The sequence below is a fragment of the Pan paniscus genome, chromosome 6, assembly GCF_029289425.2.
Source record: "Pan paniscus chromosome 6, NHGRI_mPanPan1-v2.0_pri, whole genome shotgun sequence".
NCBI lineage: Eukaryota > Metazoa > Chordata > Mammalia > Primates > Hominidae > Pan > Pan paniscus.
In genome coordinates, this window is record NC_073255.2 from 101,215,411 (window position 1) to 101,242,415 (window position 27,005).

General features: G+C 33.1%; 1 protein-coding gene across 2 annotated transcripts in view; it reads right to left on the reverse strand.

The window, feature by feature from the left end:
- Window positions 1-767: 767 nt before the first annotated feature.
- SEMA3E (semaphorin 3E) overlaps window positions 768-27,005 on the reverse strand; it is a 283,628-nt gene continuing 257,390 nt past the window's right edge. The window contains exons 15-17 of one of the 2 annotated variants that reach the window (XM_003822740.5): window positions 24,140-24,207; window positions 22,451-22,590; window positions 768-5,247 (exon numbers count right to left, since the gene is read on the reverse strand). In XM_003822740.5, the coding sequence (XP_003822788.1) occupies window positions 4,795-5,247; window positions 22,451-22,590; window positions 24,140-24,207 (661 nt within the window). In that variant the 3' untranslated portion in view covers window positions 768-4,794. Of the gene's footprint in view, window positions 5,248-6,245; window positions 10,190-22,450; window positions 22,591-24,139; window positions 24,208-27,005 lie in introns of those variants that run through there. The other variant, XM_034964340.3, reaches the window with a different exon arrangement.

The window sequence follows — 27,005 nt, forward strand, 5'->3', positions numbered from 1 at the left end:
TTGTTTCCTTTGAATAGTAAGCAACAGATTTCTAGTTACCATAACTGTCTCTCTTCTTCCTCTGACTAAAGACTGAAAATGTATCTGAAGAACAGTTTCAATTAGTTCATCAAATACTATACTAAAAGTAGGCCTATATCATAAATGAATGCAAAGTTGAAATATGATAAACAACTACCATTAATGTCATTGTCACATCATAAAGCTGCCAGAGACACACTCCATGAGCTGCTGCCAATTTTTTCTTTTAAAACATTGTAACTAATTACTTACCAATACAATAAAATTTCCTCAGAAACAAAATGCGCCCCCAAAAGTTTATTTAACACCACACTTCGTTTAAATGGCCTTCCCAAGGTCTTATAAAAATAACAGAGAAAATAGCAATTCAGATACATCAAGCTAGAACTTGAGGCTTGCAAAAATCGTAAACATTCAACGAGTTACCCTTCTAAAAACTTTCATTTTTCATATCTCTTATCTGGATGATGAAACTTTGAAAGGAATTTCTGGCTGCTGGTCCTAGCAACACGAGGTTGCATAAATAAACCCAACTGCTGCAAGGTAATGAAGTTAACAGACTTTTTCCTCTGTAGGAAAGTTGGCTTATAAATATCCCAGGAAAGAAAACTGAATTCTTTTCTAACTTCTAAAAAAAATCCAAAAAAAAACAGTGGTAGTCTGGCATTGTATGTTTACATTTAGGCTTAATATAAAAAACTTGAGTTCAGTTGGCAAAAACTTAGAAAATGCTCCCCAGACGACACTTGAGAGTTTAGCAAATATTTATTTCTTTTTCATCGAAGTTGAGCCAAATAGAGATTGTACATAATGGTACATAGCGCGTAGTAGTGGCAGATCCACGTTGTAGTCAAAGAGACACACTGTTAATGGTCCCTGCAGCTTGCCACCAGATGCTAATAAGTCTCATGGCTTAGAATCAGTGAAAAGAAAGAATATGGCACACACTGTTATGAACCCAGCCAAGCAAATAAAAGGATACCATACAGAGAAGAACACTCCCATATAGTGCTCTAGCTTATAAGTAAGCCATTTAAACACAAGCAGAACACAATTTATAATGAAAGCCAAAATATAAAGCTATCCTTCCAGGAAAAAAAAAAATAAACATACCAGCTTAAATAACACTGCTACAATCAGCTGAGTGTTTGTGGAAAATCTATTATTTATATCTGATTCAAATGCAACAGTTGTTGGCCTGAAAAAATGAGTCCTTTTTTAAAATGGAACTCAGTGTGACGTTCTGCTGTAAGAAAAAGAGTATGGACTTCTTATTATAAATGTTGCATTTTCTCTTGGAATCCAAATATCTATACAATACTAAGTACTTTTCTTAATATGTTTATTAGGCTACAGGTGTCACAGGTCAATTCATTTTTAAGGACAACAGCTGCTGTTTGTTTCATGCTTAACACCAACACTCAAAATGACTTATTGTATTTTACAAATTATACAAATGTTTATAATTACTATGAAGATTTACAAAACCCTAAAACCTATAGCACATATCGAACACTCATTACAAACATTCTAAGTATTTAACTCATTTTAGATAGAAAAACTCTAAAATATGTATGGAATTGCCACTTACTAAACAGGCAGACTTTCTGTTCCCTTTTTTCTAGAGCTCTTATTAGTGTTTATCCTTATTTTTAATCCCTGTTTCTCCAAGTTGATAGCTTTGCACTGAAATATTCAGTAATTCACACAAAAGAAAAAAATTAGCAATATAGAATTATAGACGTGGAATCACGAAGTAAAATCTTTCTTGTTAACAAATCTGGATCTCTTGCCCAATGGGTGAAGTTGTGCTGAAGGAGGAGGTGAATGGGCATTGTTTTATGTCAAAACTAAGTCTATCCACAGGTCCTCTCCTGTAACAAAGAGAGAAGAGGTCTAAAGAAGCAGGAGACTGGCCCTCGATGGAGGTGCCCCTTAGAAATTAGGATGAGTGGTTATGATTTTTGCTCAATGTTGCTAGAGAGCATGGTTTCTCTCCTTCTGCAAGAAAGAGAAAAATGGGGAAAATTTGGTGAGATGAAGGGTGAACTCTTAATTCCTCCAAGTCTTGTAGGTGTCTAAGTATGTGCCCTCCCTGAGTTCAGAGAAGATCCATCCATTTTTAATTTTTAAAGCCTGGGCATTTCTCACAACAGATTCTGAATTTGAATTAATTCTAACCTCAGACAGAACAAAAGACTGGGGATATATTTTTGTGGTATGTTTTAGATTCTCAAGAAGGACAGAACAGCATAGATTGATTTATTTGTATTTTGATAGGGCAGTGAAGATTTATTTTATAGTATGTGAGGTGTGTGTGTGTGTGTGTGTTGCGAGAGAGAGGGAGAAAATGAGAAAATGACGGGACATGAAACATATCCTTGGAAACTGCTTTCTCTCTCCCTTCATCTTTCTCTCTCCCTCCCTCTTCTTTCCCATTTCTCTTCAGTACTGCCATAAACAGGCAGGAAGCAAGATTATATACATATATATGTACATATGTGTGTGTATAATTATATGTAAAATTTAGTGGTCTCACCAAATTGTGGACTTGGGCCCTCAAAGTTTTCTTATCAATTTTCTTTCAAATTAGCATTGAATAAACTTTCTTTGGGTTTGATTTATTTTCCTATAATAAATTTTAGCATTTTATGTAAAATGTTTCTTTTCTGGTTAATAGTCACTTCATTTTAATCAAACGCTCTTCAGTATATGGACTTCTTATGACTTGTGTCATAGAAAAGCTATTTTCCTCTGCCTATTGCTTCGGTTACCAAATATTTAGTTTACAAGTTACACCATTGTTATCATCATTAACTACTTGTCTGTGTTATTGCAATTAAAATGATAACTATTTATGTCTTATCTGCCTTTTTAATTTTAAAATTCAGATACAGGAGAAAATCCTGCTTTCTTTCTTGTGTGTTAATGGAAGGCAATTTTCAATAAAGTGTACTTAATTGACTTATTTGTTCAGACATAAACTTTGTAAGGCCCCTGTGATCTGTGTTTGTGGTTCTATTTCTCCAAATTGAGCAGGCTTTTACTGAATATAGTTTTTAAAAATACATTTCACTACATAGTCTTTTCAGTTATTATTTAATGGCAGTAATGACCTCCAGTGGATTCTTGGGTAAATAGCAAGTGGAATTTTCAGAGGATGTCAATTTTCAGTATATTTGCATTTCTTAGATCTTTTGAAGCATGGTGACTTATCTGAATAAACTTAAATTTTTCTTAAAATATTTATGTATTTTTTAATTTTACAATGAAATTGCAAGTGATTATGAGTTATCAGCACTTTAACTTAAATGTATAACCTATAAGCTAACTTTGAAAACTGAAATAAACACTGTTTAAGATTAATATCTAAATAAATGTTCATAATGGTTCTCCTGTGTAATCCACTTGCTTTCAATTTTTATTTAGGTGAAAACATCTTACAAAATTTCATATTTTAGAAAGGTAATTGCTAAATATTTAATAGAAGGAAAGACTTTGATAAATAAACATTCTTAAAAATACAATTGTTTTTTATAATATTTAAGAGAGAGGTAAAAATGCTCTGAATATCTCAGTAGTTAAGTGAACTCATGAAACAATTTCCTGTCTCTTAATATAAAAGAGAGAAGAAAATTTGATATTTGAGAGCAAATCACTTTAATATTTTTTTCACAAATAAAACATGGTTGTTATAGTATATTTTAGATTTCAGCGAAGATTATTTAGAAACTTAAAATTTGGAGCTTTAATAGATTTTCAGTGCTGCAAAATCTTCATTTTTGACTTGTGAGATAAATTATCTATAAACAATACTTTCATATTAAAGTATGATACAAGGATTAACATGTTTTTAATTTCAGTTATTTGTTTCTGCAAATGAACTTGATGTATCCATGTACCTACTGATAATCTGCTTTCAAATCTTTCCTAAACAGATATCCGTCTGTAGAGAAAAAAGAAATGTGTGAGAATATAATTTTTTTACCACAAGAGGGCAGCAAAAATCTTTTACAGTAGTTAGAATTCTAACTATAACTTCATCTGATTTGACATTCTTTCTGAGAAGATTTGATATCTTTCTGAGAAGTTACCTTAGTTTTTATTTCCACAGTGAGTGAAAATTAAAGACTGTGTTATAAAGCAAAAATAGTGTGAATGTACTTTAATGAATATTTTACGAAGGGCACAAGCCTCAGAATGACCACATTTTTCCTTTCATGGGTTACAGCACTCACAACACACCTGCTACTTAACACTCATGGCTTAAACAACACTAATAAAATAATCCTTAAAGAGTACAGAAAGTTCACATGAGAATGCCAAAGTATCTTGTATTCTGCATATCTTACATTGTGATGGAAAAGAAAAATTCAGAAATATTAAAACATATTTAGTTTTATATTTACCATGATTATAAAAGTCTCCAATTTTTCTTCAATATTCTAATAATCTTAAGTCTTCCAAAAGTAAAATAATAATTTTCACAGAAAAGCAGCCAAGTACTGAAAATGACAGCTACAGTTGTTTTTTGATAAACATAATGAGAAACCATTAAGCAATGCATTTATTTAAAAAATTAGTTAATTTTATGTAAAGTTTATCCAGTCAAATGAGTATGTAGAATAATTTATTATAACACCTTCATAGTCATTCCTGTATTACAGAAATCTCTTTTAAGTAATGCAAAGAAGTTGGATGATTTATTTATTTCTTTACTTTTTTACGTTCCAAATATAAATTCTTCAAAAGACAGTAGATAGTCTCACCCCATCAGGAGTCCAGCGTGTGCCTGGGCAGGCGGTAATGCTCAGGTTTGGAACGGAGCTTCTTTTCCTGAGGGTTGGCATACTTCCACTTGGAGGGTGACATTTTAAGCTTTTTCCTCTTCCTATCTGTGCACCATACTTTCTCGCAGTATTCTTCCACTCTCTGGAAGTTGCTATAACCGATCAGCTGCAAGAATTCCTTGTACCATGGTTTTGCTCCCTGCGAGATGCTACTCTGAGCAGGACAAGGCATCCTGTGATGCCTGTCCTCCTCATCGTCCTTGTTAAACATATCCTCGACTTTCTCCTCTTCCACTACCTCCAAGGTGATTTTACGGACCGTATGGACAAAGCTATGCTCTACTGTCTGGCAAAAATAGGTCCCAGCATCTGATTTGTGTAACCTTAGGAAGAGTAAACCAAGGTCCATCTTAACCACTCTGTCATCTGTCTTCACCTGCAAAAACAAAAAAGTAAATGGCACTGAAGTACACAGGAGAGAAAATAACAATCCATCACCCTTTCCACTACCTATCTTGAATTTTTTCATTTTCACTGTCACATAATGAAACCCTGAAAATCATACATACACAAAAATGCTAAATAATTACATCTCTGTGTGTGTGTGTGTGTGTGTGTATTCTGAAGATATTTACATTGGTGGTCACTTCATATCAATGACCTTGAGATCATTTTATATCAATACTGTAAAGTAAGAGGGTTTTCTCCCTAATGATTCAATTAATCATTAGAAAAAATACATTTCAATATAGCAGTCACAGTAAGAGTGAAAGGAAAATTTCTAAAATTTACTTTTTAACATTTGTTTTTCAATGGACAGAACAAATACCACTTCCCACATTCTTTCAGGAATGATTATGCCCTCCAGATGGTAGTGACCAATGTTTCTACAAGGACCTCTCTTTGGAGAACTGGGCTCCTTTCACTTTGTCGTCTTACAAAAAAATTCATCAGTTAATCAGTTCAGTGAACATCCCTTACATTTTCATATGCTGTCCTTTACAAGAGATTAAAAAATAAACAAGTAAAATCCAGTTCCTGCTCTAAAAGATCAGACGGAATAGCAAATATTAAGTTTTAATATACCTTCAGTGCTCAAATCTTTTGTCATGTTTTTGATATAATACATTATTTCTATAAATAAATAATTATAATTCAGAGTAAGAAGAGCAAGATAAGGCTTTCAACGAATAGCTCATGTTTTATCACAAATAGCTGGACTAGTAAGTAAATGATTTGACATTAGGCAGAGTTAGAGTCAAATATTGCCACCACTATTTATTGTGTGATTTAGGGCATTCATGTATGTTTCTTGCCTTAGTTTTCTTTGTAAAGTGGAGATAACTTAATAACCTGAAAAATTGTTGTGAAGATTAAAGAAAATAGGTGAGGATTTTTTGCACAGTGCTATCAATAGCTACCTCTACCTTTCTACTATACATTCATCTAACCAAAAACAATCATGTTTTCCTGTGGCCCAGGATCTTATGATAATGGTATAAAGGTGGTTCACAGTATGCTGACAGATTTCACCTTTGAGAATACAAAAATAAAAGCAATATTCTTCTTTGTCAATATAAAAGAAATGTAGAGGCAATAATTACAAACAATTTGGCAATAAAGGCTATTAATGATAAGCATGTTTTTGTCCCTGTGATAGGTCCTGGCCGGGAATGCCAGACTCAGCTCTTTCCTGCCTTGATGAGACCTGGCATAGATGAAGTTTCAATGTGATTACTCAGGTGTAGAAACTGGTATCCACAAACCACGATTTGTGGAACAGATGGCAAAATGTAGTAATATAGTAAGAAATAGGGATGTTATTTTTAAGTTATGTGGTGCCCCAAAGGCATTTTTTTCAGCCATTGTAAGTAAGTTAATAACTCAGAAGCTTCAGAGTGTCCTAGTTGGGCTAATAAAAGAGTCTCCATAAGTCTTTTGTAGGTGCTTCCCTTGACTTGGCGGGACCATGTCCTGGTAGGCAGAATGCTGTAGCCATTAACTGGAGAGTGAAATCCTCCAGTGAGGAACCAAGAAGACCCTCAAAGCAAAACCATCTTCACCACATAGAAACAATCTGTTTTATTGATACATTTTTCTCAGAATATCCTTAGCAACTGTTATAGGCAACTAACTTTTAAAGGACTTTGTGTACCTCTGCTTGTTTACTCATGCCTCCAGGCCAGGCTTCTGAACAAACTTATTTTCCAGCACTAGCTTTCTCCATAACTTTACCATCTATTGCAACCTGTGACCACCCCGTGCCTCACATGATACTTACTCTGAAGCAAGCCTCCAGTGTTTTAAAATTTATTGCTGCATTTGATATGGATGAAATCTGCCTCCTTAAACATCTTTTATTTTCTGTGAGGTATGTGGCATTATACTGTCCTTATTTTCTTTACTCTTTCTTGGTTTCTTCTGCAGATTTCTCATTGCCTTAAGGTGCAATCCTCCATCCTTCACTGATCTTACATTTTATTTCCATCCATTTGATAGTACTTTTATTCCTTTGTTTCAGCCAGCTTCCCTAAAATGGTACATCTTACACATAGATAATCCATTGTTTTGTGTTTTCTGTTAGTTAAAAACAAAAAACAATGGATTTGGTGTTTTTAACTAAAAGAAACATAAATAACCCTTTAATACGTACAATTCAGTATCTTCCCACTCAAACTGCCCTCCATGTACTAACTTTCCTATTTCTGGCCATGACATCATTATTCTAGTCTCCCTATCCTCAATTGTTGATCGTTTATACTTCTCTCTCATTATATGCTATCACAAATTCCTATTTACATTTCTTCAGTGGTGACCCTTAAAACACCCCTTCCTCATCACCATTTTTGCTGCAATGTTAAATTCTCATATCTTATAACTGTCTCTTTGACCTTATCTCATGACAAACTCTCCAAATCTTCCCTTTTTTTCTGTTTCTTCTTTCATACCCAGCTTGATTCTGTTTCAGGATCTCTGTGTATATCTCTGCTTTGAGATACTTCTTTAAGGCTGGTTAATTCTCATCCTGCATAACTGAATTAAATATCATCTTCCCAAACTGGCCTTTCTCACACCCTGTAAAAGTGTCCTCCCTCCTTTATTACCTTCGTTTCGCCTGTTAACCTTTATACACTTGAGCATGCAACATTACATACAAGTATCTAACAATAGTCCTTCAATTAAATTTCTTGTGTCATCTTTCCCCACTTATTTCAACAAATGGATACTAATTTACTCTTCTTTAAAGCTCACTTTCTTTTGTCAACATCCTGATTTAGAACTTATTCAGATCTCTATTTCTTGCCTGAGCAGTAAGAATTGCTCCATTAACCAGATCCTGCTTTTGTAAATCTAGATCCCAAAATTGCTTAATGTAGTGTTTCTCAAACTAGGGTTGGTGGAAGAGGTGCATTTGTGGAGATGTGGAGATCAGCTCTTTTTTCTATAAGGATTTTTTTAATTATTGTGTTTATTGACACAAAAATCAATATAAATTAATAAACTATATTTGGAATCATGTGAAAGATCAATCTCAGTGTTAGTGTTTATGTTTATCATAGATTCTGAACCACTTTCAAAGCCATGTTCCCAAATGATAAAAAGAACAAAGATGGTATAATATGTTAATGATAAGTTACAGCGAAATGAAAATGAAACAACATCCCCATGTAGTAATACACATAAAAAGTTTCAAGGTCACTTGAATAAAGTGTTGGGAGGATGGAGTCATCACATGGTATAGCTACAGGCAAAAAGTCTTATACATACACATATGTGGCAATCTGTGTCTCATCTTAAAACCATAGAGATACATATTTCAGTAAAAACAAAACACACAGTAAATAAACATTTTAATGATGCATCAATTTGTTTATAATTTATCTTTAATTTTGGTTCAATATTTTAATAAAAGCTACAAGCGTAAGGAATGTATGTGTTGTTTTATTCTTGTGAATATTTAATGAACATATTAATATAAATCGTGCTAGCAGCCCAGGAAGATGTTTCACTTTTAAGGGCAGGTGGTGGGGGCAACCTGTACATTACCAGAATCAACCCCTCCTTTTCATAATTCTTTATGCTGCCATTCCCCTGTATTGCCACCCTGCTTTCCACTCACAGCTCTTATTCTGAACACACTCTTTTTCCCTTAAATAAACTCCTTTCTACTGTCTACCAATCCATTTGTTTTTTCATTTCCTTCCAGGCTTAACTAAACTTTCCCTTCCTTTATAAATACTTCCTTTATAGCCCCTAAAGGTATTTTGCTTCTTTTTGTAACACAATACCATTTATATTTGTAGCACAAAAGCTGTTATTTATATTTCTTTTCAAATTATTTTTCCACACAAGTTTCATCTCTTCAAACATATAAGTTTTTAAAGGGCAAAGACCTATTTCTTTATTCTTCTGAATTATCCTATAATGAGTAAAGAATTCAGAAGATAGTGTAAAATGAGAACATACTAATTCATTTTTAGAGCACAAACATGTATAGCAATGGGGTATATCCATACAGATATATCCAAAAGATATTAAAAACTTCCAGGTAAATCCAATAATAATTTGAATAAGAAGGAGCAAACATGGTTTCAGGAGCACTTAGTAACTGATGAAAGAGGGCTACATCACAGATATGTCTTAGGACATTGCCTTTACCTGAAAAAAAAATGCATACAAACATCCTTATTGAATATGATCTTTTGTTGTCTCTGTTATATCTCCTGTGAGAGTGAATAATACATGAGAAAATATTAAAGTGATCTAGCCTAGTTTCCAGCATATAGCAAGCAGTTTATGAAAGTGATTTAAAAGAAAGCAAAAAGCAAAACTAAAAATAAATACAAATTCTTGACCACTAGAATTAGGGTTGTTTGTTTGTTGCTTGTTTTTTCAAGTTTGGTAAGTTAAAAAAGCAGGGTTTAAAAAAAAATCAGAAACCCAAGTTTGAGAAACACTGTATTATGTACATATAAAGTCCAGATTGGTCAAGATACAAGATACGGAATCATGACAATTACCATAGAAATTGTCCTACATTGTTTATTTCCATGTTAGAGATAGTGCCTCTCAGAATTTTGATCTACACTCTTGGTTATGACAAATACACATTACAAAGACAGGAATATAAGCTGTTTTCATGCTCGGTCTGGAGGGCCATACATTATGTAGGTTAAATCACCTAGAAAGTTAGAGGTATCTTACATGGACTATAAATACCCAAAAATATAAAATGACTTAGAAATTTGTATCTGAAGTTCTTCCACAATTTAGTCTTTCCATGTCAGTTTACTTGGGTACCTCCAACATCAAATCTTGATTACAGAATTGTTTTCATCCATCTGTGTTTTTTTCTACGTCTGCAGACCAGATTTTCTCTGTCAAGAAGATAGTGCATAATACATCATTTCTATCAAATATTCTTATAGGCAATCTATATAAATACAAAATTTTTGCTGAAAACGGTTTTATTATTCTTAGCTATAAAGATTGATTCAGTATGTTTTATAATTTCTAGTAAAAAAAAAGTAATTGAACAAAGAACTCTGCACATCTGGTAGCTGGTCAGGAAGAAGCAGTTATTTCCATGTCTACCAACCATATGGTTCCATACTTTCACAGGAAAAGGACAGACATAGGCCTTGAATTGATTTAGTTGAGAATACATTTAATAATAAAATCAGTTTTAGTTAAGAAATAGAGGAAACAATTTATATATTTGTTTGTTTATTTATCTGGCCTGCCTTTGACCAATTTTATACGTATACACACATACATATGTATATATATTTATTTATTTTACTTACAGAAAATATACCTAATATGACAGAGCATAAAAATACAAATTTATTTTATTAAAAACACTTTCCAACATAAACCTGATATATGATACTGATGGTTACCTAGTAGACAGGATGAATTGTTTAAAAGCTCATTCGGGGAAACCTATCACACTACGTGGAGAAGAACAAATGTGGAAAAACAACGCTTATTTTAATACAAGATTATGCAGGAAAGAAAGTCATTATAAATAACTCAAAACCATAACATGTAAAACATGTTATATTCAAAAACATACACGATATCAAAGGAGAAATTTAGGGCATTTATATTCAAGAATGAATTAATGTCTAGAAGAGGCAAAAGAGTTTTTCAAGTCAACAAAAAGAGAAATAAAAAAGAAAAAATGGAAAAAGCATATAAATGGGCACTTCAGAGAAGGAGAAACCCAAATGTTTAGTAAGAATGCAAGTTAACATTCAACCTCACTAGTAAAGTTAGAAACTCAAATTTAGGCCGGGCGCGGTGTTTCACGCCTGTAATCCCAGCACTTTGGGAGGCTGAGGCAGGCAGATCACCTGAGGTTGGGAGTTCGAGACCAGCATGACCAACATGGAGAAACCCCATCTCTACTAAAAATACAAAATTAGCCAGGCGTGGTGGCACATGGGTGTAAACCCAGCTACTCGGGAGGCTGAGGCAAGAGATTCGCTTGAACCCAGGAGGCAGAGGTTGCGATAAGCCGAGATCACGCCATTGCACTCCAGCCTGGGTTACAAGAGCAAAACTGCATCTCAAAAAAAAAAAAAAAAAAAAAAAGACAGAAAGAAAGAAATTCAAATTTAAACAAGACATTACCCTATAGCCAGAAGAAAGACAAAACTTAGAAAACAAGATAACACCAAATGTTGGTGAGCATGTGGGGGAAACAGGAATCCACATGAACTGCTTTGGGAGTCCAGATGGCACAGATATCCTGAGAGCAAGCTGACAATAATTACATAAATGAAGGATGCTGACAAATAATAATGCAGAAACTTCCACTCAGATCTATAAGGGGTTATTTGCAGAGATGATTGTCAAAGATGTGATAGCAGGAGTTAATTACACTCTGGATGTCCACATTTAGGGGAATTAAGAATGAATTAAGAGCAATGTATGCATGCTATGGTATGTTAAGTAACAGTCAAGCAATGAAATACAGACACAAACAGCAACAGGGATAAACTGTAAAAACATAGTGCTGAGTTCACAAAGTAAGAAGGAGAATATAATCTATAATATAATACATTTACTTTTACAGTTCATGCATACTCAATATATTATATACCTGTTCAATTTGCAAACATACTATTGGACTTATTCCAATCATTCAACAGATGCATATGGAGAAACAAGGATGAAAGTAGAAAAAGGAGGTCCAGGAAAAACAAAGTCAAACAAGAGAAATTTGTATAAACCAATCATCACGATGTACTATAAACTAAATCGTATGATTAAGTAAATTATGCATCTGAAGTGAAAAAATACAAGAGCCAAAATCAAGCAAGCAAAAAATAAAAACCAAAAACAAAAACTCCTGTTTTTTGTAATGATTAATGCGGTTTGACAACCAATAAACTAAGTTTGTAAAGAGAGGTTTGTGATTAATGGTTTATTCAAATTTTCCACAGATAAGAATCTCAGACTGAAGAGAAATTAAGTTTAAAAAGAATGAAGGTAAAGACAATGTTTGAAAACAAAATTGCACAATATAAGGAACTGTACAACAACTATAATTGAAGTAGAAATTCAATACTAAATTTCCTAGTAACCAAAGGAAAGAAGAAAGTATGATAAATCCTAAGATTTAAAATGTCTCTAAAATATATTTTTAAAATTACTCCTTATGATAAGTACATCTTTCCTGGCACTGAGACTTGAGAAAAATCTCTCTGCATGTCCTTATAAAAAGAGAGGGAGGTTTCCAACAACAGCACCATAATAAATACATTTCCTTTAGGCAACATCTCAGTGTAGGGTGAAGAGATAATGCCCGATAATAGTTCAATATTATAGCTATTCTGTAGAGTTAAAACAATGTAGTCCAGATATACAGTTCTATACTGGGATATCTTCATGCACACGCATATTTTTATGATCTGGAAGACCATATAAATTATAATTTATACTAGAACAAAAGGAACTTGCAAGTGAAAGGAATTGGTATTTTGGAGTATCTACTGTACATGTGTGCATTGGGCTTTCTGCATTACCATGTTATCCGGTTTAATCAGATGCACAAAGCTAGAATGGTGTCAGTGGCATGAGACTTAGATCCATAACTGATACCATAGATCTAAGAGAAAATGTTTTAATTTTGAAATATACTCAATATTCTCCTGGAAAATTAACAGAACACAGTTCAGTTAAAAACTCTAGATTCATTCCTCTTCTTATGACCACAAGTTGTTTTATATTCTCCATTTATACAATAGGAACTCTGTCTCTGCCATTGTAAAAGGAAGAAACATGAAATTAATGGGCTAGACTCCTAATTATTGTGCAACTAAAAAATGAGATAAATGATATTACACAAATATGTTTGTCAAGGCTAGAAAAGTAAATTCTGAATATTTACCTGTTGTAAAGAGTTGTTAGTTTAGAAAGATGAGCACATTTTTTAAATAGACTGAAAAAGAATGCCAAAACTACGAAACAGATGGTTCAAATGAGGCAAGAGTTCATGCACTTTACATTATAAAAACAAGAAAAACAAAGAAATAATATTAATGGGGAACAAAAACTGATGCTTTCAGTGTTGTGCATAAAGATAAAAATGTAAACTTATGGCTGGCTTTGATCTCTTGGAGTTACTACCATAGGATAGCATTGGTAAAAGTTAGGAAAATACGAGTCATGTAACAAACAAAATGGTAAAATAAAAAGGAGATTTTACTTCATAATTCTCCTAGCTTCGATGACATAACCCAATATTAAAAGCTGTAATTTGTGCACTCCATTTTTCATTGTTTCATTTTTGTAGAAGCTGTCTCCATAACGCATTGAATTATCAATAAAATTATGTTTTATTTTAGACAATAGAAACTTAGCACAGAGGCAATGAACTCTAAGTTATGTAGAATGAGCTGCTCATTGATAAGCTAACCATGGTTATTAGATTACTCAACAGTGTTTAATTGACTTTGGTGAATTTATTCTACCTTGTAGGTGGTCTGAAGGCAGAGTTGAAAAATGCCAATTTTGGTATTGAGTAAAACAAAAAATTTATAGCAAAGCGCAATTAAAGTTTAAGAGTTTTTCTGTCAATATATATTCTTTTTTGCATTTACTACAATAAACATGCATATTTGTGTATTATGTAAGCAGTCTATATAATGCATACAATTAACTATTTTAAAGTGATACACTTTATTTTTAAGACACAGAAACACATATTTCCTCTTAAATAGAGAATCCACAATAAAAAGATCAATAATGATCATGGAAAAAATAATTCTTTCATGCTTACCAAAGAGATCTACAAATTATAATGCTGGTCTTACGGGCCAGCAGTTTTCTTGTCTGCCTTACACCACCCCAAAATAGGCATAGATGATATTTTACGTGTCTTGAGTTTGCCCCCAAATTCCCCTACAGGAGATTTGTGTAAATTGATTTAACTCACTCCTAGAACTCAATCTCATTTATTGTGTCTTTGGGATATACTTCGATTTTGTCAGCAAATGACTGAACTCCAAAAGAATGTATTCCAAGAAATTATTCACATTGCTTGATTTTATTGAAAATCCATTGCAATGAAATTTTAGTTTTAGTTTCAGAACAAAGTGAGAGCTAACTTTTGCACAAAAAGACTTTTTCCCCCCAAAATAGAGGCATTTTTCACAATAATATTCATTTTATAGGGCTTTACTTGTGTATGCATTTTCATTTTAGCCTTTAAATCAGGGATCAAAAACTTTTTCTGTAAAGAGCTATATAGTGAATAATTTTGGCTTTGCAAGTCCTGTGGTCTCTGTTGTAGCTACTCGACTTTGCAGTTGTAGCCTAAAAACAGCCACAGACATTAGATAAACAAATGGGTGTGGCAGTTTTCAAATACAGTTTTATTTATGATAGGCAGAGGGCCAGATTTGGCCCCCAGGTCTTTGGTTTTTCAATTTCTGCTTTAAATAATTGTCAGGTTCAGGGGTACCTACTTTTAAAAAAATATGGATTAAAAATTACATATTCCTAAGTCAGAACATTTAAAATGTGTATGAAATTGAAGTGAGGAATTAGGTACTAATCTTCTGAGTAGCTTGAAGAAACCATGGTTTTCTTTACTATAACTGAAATTACATACAATCACTAATAACCATTTACATTTAAATAAATAATGCATATTTAAATTTTCCCTCATTTACTCAGTTTTAAAATGTAGTGCTTATCCATTTTATAGAAAGAGAAATGCATACAGAAATACTTCAACTATATGACCTTAACTATATGTCTCAACAAGAATGAATTTCTCCACTTAGGGATGTTACTCAGTATTAAAATTTTTGCAGTTATTATGGAGGTTCATAAATTCAAGTATGTGGAATTGCAGAAATTGAGTCTTCATAAACCAGGGTATAGTGGTGATTTAGCTATAATTTTAACAGTTTTGTCCTCTGCTATTACAGAAAAAAATGATTTATACATCCTTCATAGAAGGAAGATTTAGGCTTGTATTTCAGATTAAAACTATATGTGGAAATATATATAGCCACTGAATTTAAATGAAGATAGAAGACCTTTGGAACTGCTAAACTTAACTTCTGTTGATGAAATTACATTATCCACATAAATGAACCATTTTATTTTCTCCTAATTCAGAGAATGAAGAGTCTCTGTTTTCCTTCTAAGAATTTACCCCTTAAATTTTGCCTGTGATTATATTCTCTCCCACATGTTCTTTATTTTGCTTCATCAACTAGTTGCACATTTCTTCTTTATAGCTACTTCCTTTCAACCTATAAACATGACCAAGTCACCTTTTTACTAAAAAGAAAACAAAACAAAATTTATTTCTACTCTTGTCTACCTTTGTGGATCTCTCCCTTTGTCATTCGAATATTTTGGTAGAGTACACTAAACTAGCAGTTTCTGGTTCAACAGAGCACCATTCATCACTTAACCTGTTATTAGATGAATCCTGCCTTAACATCCCACTTAACACATTATCCCTGGAAACTTGGTCCTCGTTTTATGCATTGTTCAAAGAATATTGTTTAATATATCTTATCCAATTCCTTTTTTCCTGGTTTTATTACACCACACCCTCCTAACTTCACTGTTTCTACTTATTTAAGCCATACAGCTCTGGAGGTACTAACTAGTTTGTATTTTGTGCCATTTACTTAACTTTAGTAAATTAGCACAACCTTTATGAAAAACAATATAGAGATTTCTCAAAGAACTAAAAATAGGATTACCATTCAATCTGGCAACCCCACTACTAGGAATATACCTAAAGGGAAAGAACTCATTATATCAAAATGATACCTCCATTCATATGTTTATCACAGCATTATTCACAGCAATAAAGATATGGAATCAACCTGAATGTCCGTCAACGGATGATTGGATAAAGAAAACGTGGCATATATGTGCTATGGAATACTACTCAGCCATTAAAAACAAATGAAATAATGTCTTTCATAGCAACATGGATGGAACTGGAGGACATTATCATGAGTGAAATAACTCAAACAGAAAGTCAAATACTGCACTCTCACTTATAAATGGAAGCTAAACAGTGAGTACAATTGGATATATGGAGTGGAATACTAGATGCTGGAGGCTCCAAAAGGTGGGAGGGTGAGAGGTAGGTGAGGATTGAAAAATTACCTATTGGGTATAATGCTCACTATTTGGGTGATGGGTACACTAAAAGGCCAGAGTCACCACTATGCAATGTAATAAATATGCACCTGTAACCCCCAAATTTGTAAAAGTAATTTAAAAACTACTAGCTACCTCAGAGAAATTTTGTTAGTTCTAAATAAGTTACTACATATAAAGCACTTAGAATAGCATGGCATATAGTAAGCACTAAATGAATGCTAACTATAATTACAACTTATTTTCTACTTTTACTTTCTCTTTTTTAGTTTGTCTTCTAACTTTTCGTTAAATATGTGTTTTCCCCTTGCTTTTGGAGTTAGTTCACTTTGCTTTTTATTTCATCACTCTCTAAGGTAAGCTATACCAGAGGAGGCATCACTGCATTGTGTCTAAGGGCCCCAAATTAAAACCAGACTGTCTGGGCTCAAATGCAAACTGACTTCACAAGCTGTGTAATCTTATGCAAGTAACTCAGTCTCTCTGTGCTTCAATTTTTTAAATCTGTAAAGTAGAAACAATAAAATATCTCCTTCATGGGACAGTTGCAAGGATTAAAAATATTAATCATGCTTGGTACACAGTAAGTCATATTTAAGTACTGATTGGTGCTATATTGTTCTTACTTTTATTAATTCCCCTGAAATTGATTACTACATTTTTTTCTGATGTCTCTCCAACATCTCTTGCCATGCCAAATCTTCCATTGGGTTTTATATTCCTGAACACGGATACACAGTAGGACAGCTCCACCTGAATGATTTATAAGAGCTTCCAATTCAACACAGCCAAAAGTTAACTCAACAACTTTCTCCCAAACGTGCTTCTTCTCCTGTATTATTGGAATCATGTTACTGTGCCATTAGCCACACAGACACTCAAACAATAAACATGTGCATATTTTGTGATTGCTTCTCTTTTTTCTCAACTATGAAATCCACTTAATATTATCTCATAAAAATTGAAACCTGTCTTCTCCCTTTCTACTAATACTGTTTAGTTCATGTGGCACAAAATTTTTTCAATAACTATTGAAATATCATCCTAAATGTTCTTGACATTCTGTTTATCTCCTAAGTCTGTGTGCCAGATTCTAGAATAATTTGTGGACACAGTCAAGCTAAGTTGTTCTCATTGGCTTAGAGACAAACTGAAATGGATTCCTTGATCTATCTACTCATTTTTGCATCCTCATTTCCAGCCATGATTTACATGTACCATATTGTTTTTCATCTTGTAACATAAGCTAACATTATTCTCTCTACTAATTACCCTCTACTCATCCTTTAAGATGTGGCTCAAATGTCATCTCTGCCATGAATCGTTTCCCAGTTGGTTATTATGCCACCGCCCTACCCAATCTCTTGGTTGTGACAATTTTCTTTTTCCTTGGTTTCACCAGAATCTTTAAGGAACACATATAATTATCTGTTTGCACTCTTGTCTTTATTACAAGACTGTAAACTTCACAAGAGCTAAGATGTATTTATTCATGGCCTATTAAAGTAGGCTCCGAGTAGATATTTACTGAGTTCAAAACACCAATTGCAGACAGTTGAACAGAGAGAAGAGAACAGAAGGTCCAAAATAGTATTCCATCTGAGATGCTAAACAGCCTTCACATTTCTTAATAGTGAAAAATATAGCAAAGCACATTGCTACAATGTGTATGAGGCAATCACTTGCAAATCATCTGGTCTTGAAGGCATGAACACATTAAGAGTTGTTTTTAAGCATGAAGATTTATACTTAATACTGTGTGTTCCTATCACCCCAATGACTACCTACTTCCACCTTTGTCCCCATCCCAACATACTATAATCTTAATACAATAACCAAAGTGATCTTTTTAAATACAAATGTTAATGATGTCACAGCTCTGCTGAAAATACACAATGGTTTCCTTTTTAATTCAGAACACCAAAACCCTATGAAATGGCTATAGGTCCCTGCGTGAGCTTTTCCTTGACCTCACCTCTCTGGTGCATGGTCTATTAGTCTCCCTACTGCTCACTAACCTCCGGCCACACTGCTCTTCACTCAGCTGTTCTTTGAGTATATCACATATGCTCCTATCTCAAGAGTCTTAGCATCTGCTGTTCCCATTGTCCAGAAAGTTTTTATCTCATACTGTTACATGACCTATGCCCTCACTTTTTTCAGATTTTTTTTCCAAATGTCACTTTTATGGTGACCTTCTTAGTGAGGCCTTCTATGGCCACCCTTTTAAAATTCTAACCTCTCCCTATAATTTAATCTCCCTTGCATTTTTTTCTTTATCATTATCTGATATATTTAATATCATTCTTAGTCATTATTGTTGTTATTTTCTTTCCACATTCTTCAGAATATAAGTTCTATAAGGCAGGACATAGTAAGTGCTTAATAAATAAATTCAAACAAATGAATAAAACATTTCTTTTAGTGAAAAAACACCCAATAAAATTAGATGGAGTACTCTGTATTTTATATCTACATAGGCTCAAATGGTGGCTCATATTTTCCTTGATATAGAAGTCATCTTGTACTACCAATAGGCATATAGTAGAAGCTTGAAAAGGAAATTTGAGAATGGAAATACATTGATGTCTATATTGTGTATGTTGTGTAACAATGGTTCCTGGCATCAGTGCTTAGAGTGGGGATGGTTCAAATTATGGGCAGGTTCTCTGACATCTGACAATGAGGAGTAATGCCTTTGTCATTAAGCCTGCAGCAGCATGCTCCACTCAACTCTGACAAAGAAAAATCTATATAAGGATCAATCTGACATCAGGAGCATTTTTTAGAAATTGAATCCCAGAACTTCTGCTATAAGCAGTTTTCCATTTGTGTTATGTCCCAAAGCATCTGAAGCTGTATTTAGAATTTTGATTTCAGAAGATTTTGTGTTTTAGTAGAAATTACATAGACACCTGGATTTGAACCTACTTTACCGGCTGCAAGTAACCAGGGGAGTTATTAAATATCCTGTGCCTCAGTTACCTCATCTATAAACCAATTCTTTATAATAAAATGGTATATTCCATAAAATACACATAGAACAGTCCTTGGTACTGTAGCAATGAATGTGAAACAGCACAGCTTTCGAGTTAGGAATACCTGAGTTCAAACGTCAGGTCTGTCCCTAACTTTGTGTATTAGCTATAACTCTCTGGGTTTTAGTTTCTGCATGTGTAAGATGAAGAAAATTATGTCTAACATGCAGTTGTGAGATCTAGGAATAACCTGGTACCTACTCAGTTCCTGTTTGCAATAGGTACATATAAATAATAGTCTCAGTTATCAATTCTGTTTATGAGTCTCTTTTCTCTCAGGATATCATAATAATTGATGCTACATACAGTATCTTATATATTTAATTTACATTTATAATTCTTAATAACTTATTATTACTTAATTATAATTAATAAGGTCTACAAGTCAAGGGAAAATGCTCCATACAAAGTATCTAGAAAAGTTGGCTTTCAATAAATACTTATAAATAAAATATATAGAGATTATGTTCCATTTGCTTTGTTTAAGAAAGCAGGAGTCTATAAAATGCATATTTGAGAGAACCACTATAATCTAGAGTTTAGAAAGTAGATAATTGAATTTCTAAGTGCTTTCTAACAATTCAGGTATGTTTCTAAAGATTAATTCAGTTTCTAAAGATTAATTTGGCCAAAAACTATATCCACATGAATATGTTGCTTCTGGATAACTCCAGAGGGTTGAGTTTGAATCTGAACAGGCAGACATTACAGAATCAAAAATTTCAGTTAAATAAAAGGAAGATGTATATACTCTGTGGTCTGATAAATTAATGACTTCTCTTTGTTTGTAGCGTCAGAGATGAACCCTGATGAGCATCGTCAGGGGTACTCTATAAAGCATTTACCCAGGAGGTAAGAATTAACTAGGTGAAAATAAATATCCTTTAAAATGGTCTAGATTTGACAAGAAAGTGATTTCTTATCAAAATAAAGATTTGATAAGAAAGTAATTATGTTTCACAAAAAAGAGACATATAAATGGCAATAGTGGAAAAATTGTTATTAAAGAAAATTAAGAACTCACATGCAAAGTTATTCTGCTTTGTGTATACATCATGTATATTCAGCCTTTAATAAAGTCAGAATTTTGTGTTTTGTTTTATATTGTGAATAAATCAATCCGTATATAGCTAGGCCCTTAAAAGCCAAGTATTATTATTAGCTGATTATGACATAACTTTTGATGCAAAGAGTAAATTCAAAGTCCAAATATCAGCAAATACATTAGTTGGGGAAATTTGAATGTAGTTGAAAATAGGTACTAAAAATTATAGGAATGGAGAAGTAGATTATATCAACAATATGAGAAAGAACCTTATAATTGAACATTGATGGATTCAGCATGTCAAATGATTTGGTAAAGATTTCCAAATGAGGCAGATTATGGTGAGTTCCAAATTAGAAACAGAACATACTGAGTGAGGAAAACCACTGATAAAAGAATTACTTCACGGTCTTCTGAAGCCATTCAGCTTGGAGGAACTATGGAAGATTATCAGGTCCTTTTCTGCCAAGGGAATTACAAGGAATTTAAAAAGCCATTTCACCTCAGATTTGTGAAGTGGAAAATACTTTAATACTAAATCAACAACTTAACTCAGTGCAATATGCTGTACATTTTTGGACATGTGTTTATTCTTATGACATCATGAACAGAATTTTCCTTTCCTGATTGCATTTCTATATTATTTCTAATAGCCTTTGTTAAGTTGAGGTGACTTTCTTTCTAAAACCTGTCCAAAGAACCAAGGATTTACAAATTTAATTATCTCCCAGAATGTACTGTATGATTTTGATCTAAAAACATGTTAGGTTTTAAATTTCACGATAGGCTAGGAAAAAAGGAATAAAAAGTTCAAAGTGTTCCGCATTTGGAATCAGTAATTTTGTATTCCAATGACAAATGTTTAGTCTGCAGTGCCAAAACGAGGTGAAGCCTTCCATTGATTCACTCTCTATCCAAAATGCACTTATTACCTCTTCTCTGTAATAGAGACAGGTCTCTAGAGCTTATTTTCATTATTCAACTTGCAACCTTTTCTTTACCAAGGATAATTTTTTCAATATTCATCATTTAATATTCAATATTATTTCTCCTTCTAAAATATCCATTTTTTTTTCTACTTGCTATCTTTGTAATTCCACTTTTGTGAAACTGAGTTCAAAGCCTACATCACCATGATCTGCCTTACCTAACTGCTTTATGCCCTGGACCTCTTTATGCCCTGGACTCTTTCTATAGACAGCCCTTGACTCACATTCTTTTATCCAGTAACTGCCTCCTATTCTACACATGTGCTTTAAAGCTGCCTATTCTTCCATCTCTACAAGCATCCAAGTCATTCCTCTCCCATCATTTAGATGATGACAGAAATACAAGCTCCACCACTACAACTGCTAAAAAGGATGAAAGAGCGGGGGTCTTTCCTTTGTTCCCAGCGGTCAAGAACCCTTGTGTCAATGTCTCATACATAATTGAGAAATTTTCTTCTACAATGAGCTTAATGTTGTAGCTGTGTTGTTATTTTAATTCTATTATTATTCATATGTCTAAGACATATGTGTTAATGATAATTAAGTTTTGCTATTTCTCTACAACACTGCCTTGGGAGTCATGATTTAAGACTATCATTTTGACAACATGACCATAAAATCATGAGTTATAAGTACCTCTTTAAAAAATTCTTATTTCCAAGATCCAAATTAATGATTTCTATGTATGTGTATAGCATATATATATTTATATAGTATATGTATATAAAATCTATATGTATATATATTTAAATTATTGTGTGTATATAAATCACACATAACAAATAAAACTGACTTCTTAAATAAGGCATGCATAGTACAACAGCTAGCTTCATTTTTCAGCATCCAAATAAATCATCTATTTACTGATCACACACTATATGCAAAATACTATGTTTTGAATGTGCAGCTATGAATTACCTCCTCTTTTCTTGTCTCACGTCCTTTCTGTACAAACCAGATAACTTTCGCTTGTAAAGATCGTGGGGTACATTCCAGCAAAGTACTGTTGTTCTCTATGCCATAAGCCAGATGTTCTTCAGTCTTATCCAAAGCATCCCCTACAACAGGAACATTAATGCCATCTTTGAGACTTAGATTTTATAGGTAAATAAATTTTTCAAACATTATTTAGATCCCTGCAGTAACATGATTAACTCATTACTTATTGCTTATTTCTGCAAAAGGTAATTTAAAGGAATTATTTAGAAAGAGTGGCATACCAAAATTTAGGCATGAAACAAGCAAGCAGGCTATGGGGTGGGAGAGAAGTAGGTAACTGAGAGTCTGGTTCCAAAGGATGGGACAGGATAGTCAAGGCAGTAAGAAGCATCAGTGTTAAACTTATGGAAAGTCTATTGCAACCTCTATTGAGGGAAGAGAAAGGGAACACCAAAGCACAGGACAAAATTCGTGGATACAAACAAAAGCAGACACCAGAAATGCAGGCAAAATGCCACTACATAAACACAAATGTGGATTATATCTTGACAAGGGATTGCATTTATCTGGGTGTTGGGCTGCTGCAGTGAGAAGAGAATATGAGACTGAACCAGGGACTTTGTGAAATAAAGCTTGATTATAATCTGTGTCTTGGACCAGAAAGGCTCTTACTGGACTTGAACTCAAATTTGCACACAGGCAAGTACACTTAGCTGCAGTAGGGAATAAAAGGCAGCAGGATTACTCTCTCTTTATTTTAAACTAAGACAAATTCAATAACTGGACCTCTGGATTTATTTTTCCTATGCCTGAATCCTACTCACCTTCAGAACTGACCCCTAAACTTCCCTAAGATGAAGGTCCTACTTTTCTCTTGCTAGTATTCCCAGAGGCTTGAGTCCTCCACTGAATCCTGAGTCAGCCTGGGGTCCAACAAATTGATGCTGGAGCACAGTCTCTGGCTCTGCGTATAGCCACCGCTGGTTTCTCATTTATGGTGTCCCTTCTTATTATTACTTCCTAGTGAGCTCAGTGACACTAAATACAGCCTATTCAACAGTCACTACCATAATAGAAAGAGTCAGGAGTTAACAGAGAAGTTCTTTCTTATATTCCTTACTTTTGCCTAAAGATGAGATTTCCTCCATTCCTAACCCATCAGTTACCACCACCCTATCACCTTTATTGAACCACCAACCCCAGCCCTAAGCTTGGTCAACTTAGATAAAAGAGTAAAAGCTTTTTCACTTTATCTATCCCAAAGCTTAGGAGATGACTTGATAGAAGTAATACCAGTTGATAAAATCACCAGAAGGTATGTAACATGGTGAAGATAGTCCCCAGTATGAGATAAAGAGGTAAGTCATAAGAGTCACTGTGGCATCAACCACCTAAAGTATGCAGCATTCTTGTTCTAGGGTTTCTTTGTTTTAATAATTAGTTTAATAATAAAGCTTGGTGGTAGCACATAAAACTTATTTTCCTAATCAGGTAAAAATTAGTCAAATTTTCAAAATTTTAACTACATGTCAGAGAAAAAGAATACTTATTACATTGTTCTAGTATACATGAATCACAAAGAAAAAAAAGACTCTTTTTAAGAAGTTTGCAGTTTATGTTCAATGTATTCTCTGAGTAACCCAGAACAACTGATTTTCTATGGATTACCAACAAACTGTTGTCCAAAGCACTGCTGAGCTGCATTTCCATGTCGAACATCTTGTCTCCGGAAACGCCTGAAAGAAAGTAAATGCATTTAGATGTTCATTTTTTCAATTTTCCAGACTTTAAAATGCAGCCAATTGCATTACATATGCAAGTAGTATTCTGCTACTGAAAAAAATGATCATTCATATGAAAAAAGAATAAAATCCAAGTTTCATAGTTTTTCATATTTCCATTATATGTTCTTCAGTAGCTAAGATCTATGTTACCCTGTTCTTTATTTACATAATGTTGAATTCTGGAAACTCAAACAACAATGGAATGTATTTCTCTTTACTTTTTGTTAAAAATTTAGTTCAACAAGAAATCTTCTAGTTTGAGAATGTCTTGAATGGTAAAGTATTTGAGCAGAGAAAGACAATGGGATTTGAAGTAAAGTATTTATTGAGTACAAAACAGTTATTTTGAGTATAAAACTCCCATATATAATAAAGTGCAAATGAAAAAGGTGTTAAAATCCAAATAGTTTGTTCTATAGCCATTATAATCAATTAGTACAAATAGAATTTCTAACAATAAGACATAAACTAATAATATACTGTAGTCAGCTTACTTTTATTCAGATATAACATTGCCTCTATTCAATGTGATAGTGTGTTCTTCATGTTTAGCGGAATTTTGTGCATCTAGTGGGACTCAAGAAATATTAGTATTTTCCCCCTCAATCTGCCTAGTATAATTAGAGTCATTTCTAGTATTGTTTTAATTTCATAGATTGTTTAGATATATAACTGAAAAAAATACAATATTCTGTATCTGCGGAAAAATTCCAGAATATATATGTTTATATATATATATAACATTTTATATATATATAATTCCAGAATATATGTAATATACATATGTTTCAAATATATATAAAATATTATATGTATATGTAATTCAAGAATATATATATTATATATATAATATAATGTTTTGAATATATATAAAAACATTAGCCGGGCATGGTGGCTCACGCCTGTAATCCTAGCACTTTGGGAGGCCAAGACGGGTGGATCATGAGGTCAGGAGTTCGAGACCAGCCTGACCAACATGGTGAAACCCCGTGTCTACTAAAAATACAAAAATTAGTCGGGCGTGGTGGTGTGCGCCTGTAGTCCCAGCTACTCAGGAGACTGAGACAGGAGAATCGCCTGAAACTGGGAGGTGAAGGTTGCAGTGAGCGAAGATTGCACCACTGCACTCCAGCCTGGCAATGAAATGATACCCCATCTCAAAAAAAACATATATATATATATATATATATATATCTTTAAATATATAACATTATATATAAAATGATTTAATATATAAGCCTTTTTTCTGAGGAATTAAACAATGAGAATTATCATTAGTATTAATAGTATTGAAATTCTAAAATCAAGAATTCTGGCATACTTAATTTAGCTTAGAGATTAAAATAGAAGTATTACATAAAGGTGGAAAATACCACTTGCTTCTCTAATTCATGGCATTTCTTCAAGACTGAGGGAAAAACAGAAGGCAAAGCAGAAGTTTTACCCTAGAGGGTGATAGCATAGCTCCCAAAGTGACAATGAGATGCTTTAACCATATGCAATGATGAAATTTGGAAAAGTGAACCAGATTCAATTCCCAATACCACCACTAATGTTCTGTATGATCTTATGCATATTTCTTCCCTTTCCTGGCTCTTTGTGTCCTCCCTTGTAAAATAGAGGTGGCAAAATGACACCTAAAATCTATTTCAGTCTCTCTCTTTTTTTTTTCATTCTAGGGTGTCCTTACTGTCTCTAAATAACAATAATAGAAGGCTATTTCAAGAGATCAAGTGCTTTCTCACACAGGAGTTCAGATCTTATTTAACATATTAATAGATATTAAAAACTAGGGCAGATCAACATCTCCAATCAATTTTTGGGATTATGACCTGTGTACAAAAGTATGTTTTAGTTTTAGTTTTTTTTTTAATGTAGAGATTGCTGATTAGAAAATCTTACCTAAAAACCTGAGATTTTACAAAGTTAATATTAGATTTGCCACATGTATCATTCTACTGAACTAGATTGAAAATAGAGCTTATGAAAAAATAACAAGCAAAAGTAGAAAGTTGTATGATTCTATATTGTTTTATACTAGTATGTACAATTATTATACAACCAATAGCAGATCAAGATGAGAATTAAAATGCTGTTGTTAATCCCTCACTTTGTTGAGTATTGCTTCTATATTGAGAACCTAAAGGCTGATGAGCAATAATGAATAATGGATAGGAATAAAATCAACAAAATGAGAAATGGCTTCCACTTGGCAGAGATGGTGTTGTATAAAGATTATTATACAAGTGAGATGAGGATAAGGAAACTACAATCAAATAATTCTAGATAAGCAATGTCAAGAACTGAGTGCAAAAATATCGCTGAAAGTTATTGGAAACATACATTTAAAAAGAAAGACATCACATTCTCCAGCAAGGTTTCAGTTCCTTTTATACTATCCCAGTATAGTTGTCCTTTATTTCAGTATACATGTATACATACACACATATATACACGTATATATTACATGTATACATACACACATATACACGTATATATTACATGTATACATACACATATATACACGTATATATTACATGTATACATACACATATATACACGTATATATTACATGTATACATATATACACGTATATATTACATGTATACATATATACACGTATATATTACATGTATACATATATACACGTATATATGTGTATACGTATACACATATATACACGTATATGTGTATACGTATACACATATATACACGTATATGTGTATACGTATACACATATATACACATAT